Source organism: Petaurus breviceps, unplaced genomic scaffold, assembly GCF_028583685.1.
Source record: "Petaurus breviceps papuanus isolate PSGF00001 unplaced genomic scaffold, PetGlider_PUasm1.0 208, whole genome shotgun sequence".
Taxonomy (NCBI): domain Eukaryota; kingdom Metazoa; phylum Chordata; class Mammalia; order Diprotodontia; family Petauridae; genus Petaurus; species Petaurus breviceps.
This window is the reverse complement of record NW_027185852.1, coordinates 19,748,641-19,751,811: the sequence shown is the minus strand read 5'-3', so window position 1 is coordinate 19,751,811 and position 3,171 is coordinate 19,748,641. Positions and strand designations below refer to the sequence as shown.

The 3,171-nt window shown below is 50.7% G+C and overlaps 1 protein-coding gene across 1 annotated transcript in view; it reads right to left on the bottom strand.

Moving 5' to 3' along the window:
- Positions 1-3,171, bottom strand: part of LOC138165308 (phospholipid phosphatase 3) — an 82,150-nt gene that overhangs the window by 21,490 nt on the left and 57,489 nt on the right. Inside the window, exons 3-4 of the mRNA XM_069093491.1 lie at positions 2,269-2,549; positions 1,070-1,127 (exon numbers count right to left, since the gene is read on the bottom strand). Of these exons, the coding sequence (XP_068949592.1) occupies positions 1,070-1,127; positions 2,269-2,549 (339 nt within the window). The remainder of the gene's footprint in view (positions 1-1,069; positions 1,128-2,268; positions 2,550-3,171) is intronic.

Genomic DNA, 3,171 nt, shown 5'->3' with positions numbered 1-3,171 from the left:
GCAGAGGGGAATGGGAAAAAAGGATCGAAAGAGGAGGGGGAAGAAAGAAGAGGAAGACAGCAAAAGAGAATGAGAGAAAGAGAAAGAAAGAAGGGAGTATGACTCAAAATAAATAAAATCTGTATTCCATGTTTTTTAAGGTGGGGCCCACCTTTCAGCTTCACATCCAAGATAGCAGGAAACTCAGGGGCCTCCCACCTTGGAAAGAACTGGGAAAAAATCAACCTCTCTGCTCTTTTTTTCAAATCCCTAATCATTTTTTTTCTAAATGAATCCAAAACAAACGCCCATTTTCCCGACAGGTCCCCCCTCCCACCTCTCTGTCTGACCTCCTCCAACCCCTCTCAGTGATGTCGACCCCAGGGCAAAGGCAGGAAGTTCCCATGCGCACCTGCCTCAGTCAGTGGGAGATGAAAGGAAGGGCAAAGCGGAAAGTCCATGACAAAGACAAACAGAAAAGCCCACACAGTTTGGGTCTGGCACCAGCCTCGGGAAGCAGGCCTGGTCACTGCCGACTGACAGATGGAAATCAGAAGTAAGGCTCAGTCACCTGCAATCGTCTGAAGGCCAATAATCCTTTAGAGATGAACAGCACTTTATTTCCCTCATTTTACACATGGGAGCTGAGGACCAGACATGGGTCATGGCTTATCCAAGGTCCAAGAAAATGGCAGGGTCAGGACAGAACGTAGGACGCCTAAGACACCAAATCAGTAATCTCCTGAGACCAACACACACACAACAAAGCAAGCCAGGAGAGCGCCTTGCTCTCCGTAGACAACTGATCCATTTTTGTTGACTTGAAGGTGGTGTGCCTGCTGGGTTCAGAACCCACTGGAAGGGACCTTTGGGGATCCAATCCAATTCCTCATTTTAGAGCAGAAAGTGAGGTTGACTCACCCAAGGTCATACAGCAAGGTAGCAGCTTATCTGCATCAGGAACCTAGGGTTTCTGACTTCTCATCCAATATTTTGTCTGAATTTTCATTTTGGAGGAAGCCTCCAAGGTGCCCCCTGTGGCTAACAGCACCAAAATGAGACAAGCGAACAGTCAGCCTGGAGTACTTACCGCCAAATAGAGCATGGTGTACATGGAGAAGGAGGCATGGCCAGAGAAGAAGGATTTCCTGCAAAAGAGAGAGGAGGATGAAGGAAAGGCAGCGGAATCAAGACCCAGCCACCTGGGAGAGGACAGGGAAGTGTAGGGCTTCCCGAATCCCATGGGAGAATGTCAATTCTCGCCCCCAGTCACCCAGAGCCTCTTTCCACTCCTATACAGAAGGCCACATGCTAACGAGAAACTCCCACCAATGTACTTCCCTCTCCCAAAAGGAGTCCCCACAGTGACAGACCAACGAGGGGTCGTCCAGACGCCACCTGAAGACAAAGTGAGGAAACCAGTATCTCGGAGACAACCCATCCCCCCTGCTTATTAGATTAATATTTTAATTACTGCTAATTAATCTACAATAAGGATCGAGTATGTTTGCCTTTCCATAGCTTCTGCCCACTCACTCATTTGTGCTGTAGGCCAGGCAGAACAAGTCCAGTCTCTCCTCTGTGACAGCTTAGACAGCTGAAAGCAGCTCTCACGCCTCTCCTCCCCTCTGCCTGCAGTCTTCCTTTCTCTAGGCTATATGTCTTTGTTCCTTCAACCGATCCTCATGCATTATGACAGAGCACTGGACTTGGAACCAAAGGGCCATGAGGTCTAATCTTGCCTCAGAGACACTTACTAGTCTCCTGACTTTGTACAAGTCACTTAAATCACTGTGCTAAGCACTGGGCAGGGACTGAGGGGAGTCTCTGTCCTCAAGAAGCATCCTTCCAGATTTACAGAGCAAACAACAAACCAGTGAGGTGGGTACGGATAACAGTAGCTCCATTTCACAGATGGTGAAACTGAGATTCAGAAATTAAATGACTTGCCCACAGTCTCAAGGCTAGTAAGTACCTGAGATAGGCTTCTACCCCAAGTATGTACTGCAGCTTACGCTTTCTCTATGATACCCATGAAGGCACCCCACTAATTTCTGATTTTACTTTCAGGGGACAGACCACTCTGTTCATATCCTCCTCCTTTTCTGTATTAATCTGGTCTGTATGTAGCTGAGTGCATGTCTCCCCTGTCCCATGGCGAGCCCCCTGTGGGCTGGGAGTGTCTCCCCCTTCTTTGTACTCCCAACCTTTCACACAGTGTCTGGCATACAGTAGGTGCTAAATGAATGCTGGCCGCCTGGCCAAGGCCACACCTTTCAGCCTGCTCACCTGGCTTCCTGGACTCTGCTGTCATCTCCCTGGCACTCATAGTTCTCGACGTAGCCCACAGAGCAGTTGACTTTGCTGAAGTCGGGGCTGCAGACGGCCAGGAAGTGGGGCCGCAGGCGGCCGATGGACACCTTGGCAATGTCCGTGAAGGACTGGCTGATGGCGCAGCCAAAGACGAAGCATCCCACTTGCTTGTAGAGGGCGGCCACGTATGGGTTCTGGATCACGGAGGGAGACTTCTCCTTCAGGTAATAGATTCGGTAGAACTCCCCGGTAATGATCTGAAGTGGAAAGAGATGGGCAGGCTCAGAAATGCTGGGAGAGGAGAGGAAGGGCTAGCCGGGTGTGCAGAGAGGACTTGGGGTGGGTGGGGGGCATCCTTATGGGACATGAGGCCGACCCAAGAGCAGGTGCTTAGGGAATAGCTAGTCCAATGTACCCATTTCACACATGGGGAAACTGAGACATGAAAGGGGAAATGATATGCCTAAGTTATTGTCGCTAAGCCAGGAATACGATGCATTTCTGAGAACTGGCATGTAGAGCTCACGAGGCAGGCAGGCAGAAGCCAGCCTGGGGGTGGAAAAATGCACTTGGAAGTCCTGCCACGGACACATTCTGATGGTGCGAAAGAAGGGGGCAAGGCGGGCAAACTCTTAGAGCCCTGGGCAACCTCCTGAGCCATCAGCAGCAGATCCTGGCAGCTGATTCACAGCCTGAGTGATCCTGGGCCAGTCATGCCCCCACTCTTAGGCCTCAGGGGTCTGGACTTAATGCTTTCTAAGGTTCTTCAAAGCTCTGAGACTCTGTGGTAGAAGGATCTTCCCAGCCCTGACATCCTCTGTTCTCAGGTCCTTCCCAGCCCTGACATCCTCTGTTCTCAGGCCCCTCCCAGCCCTGACA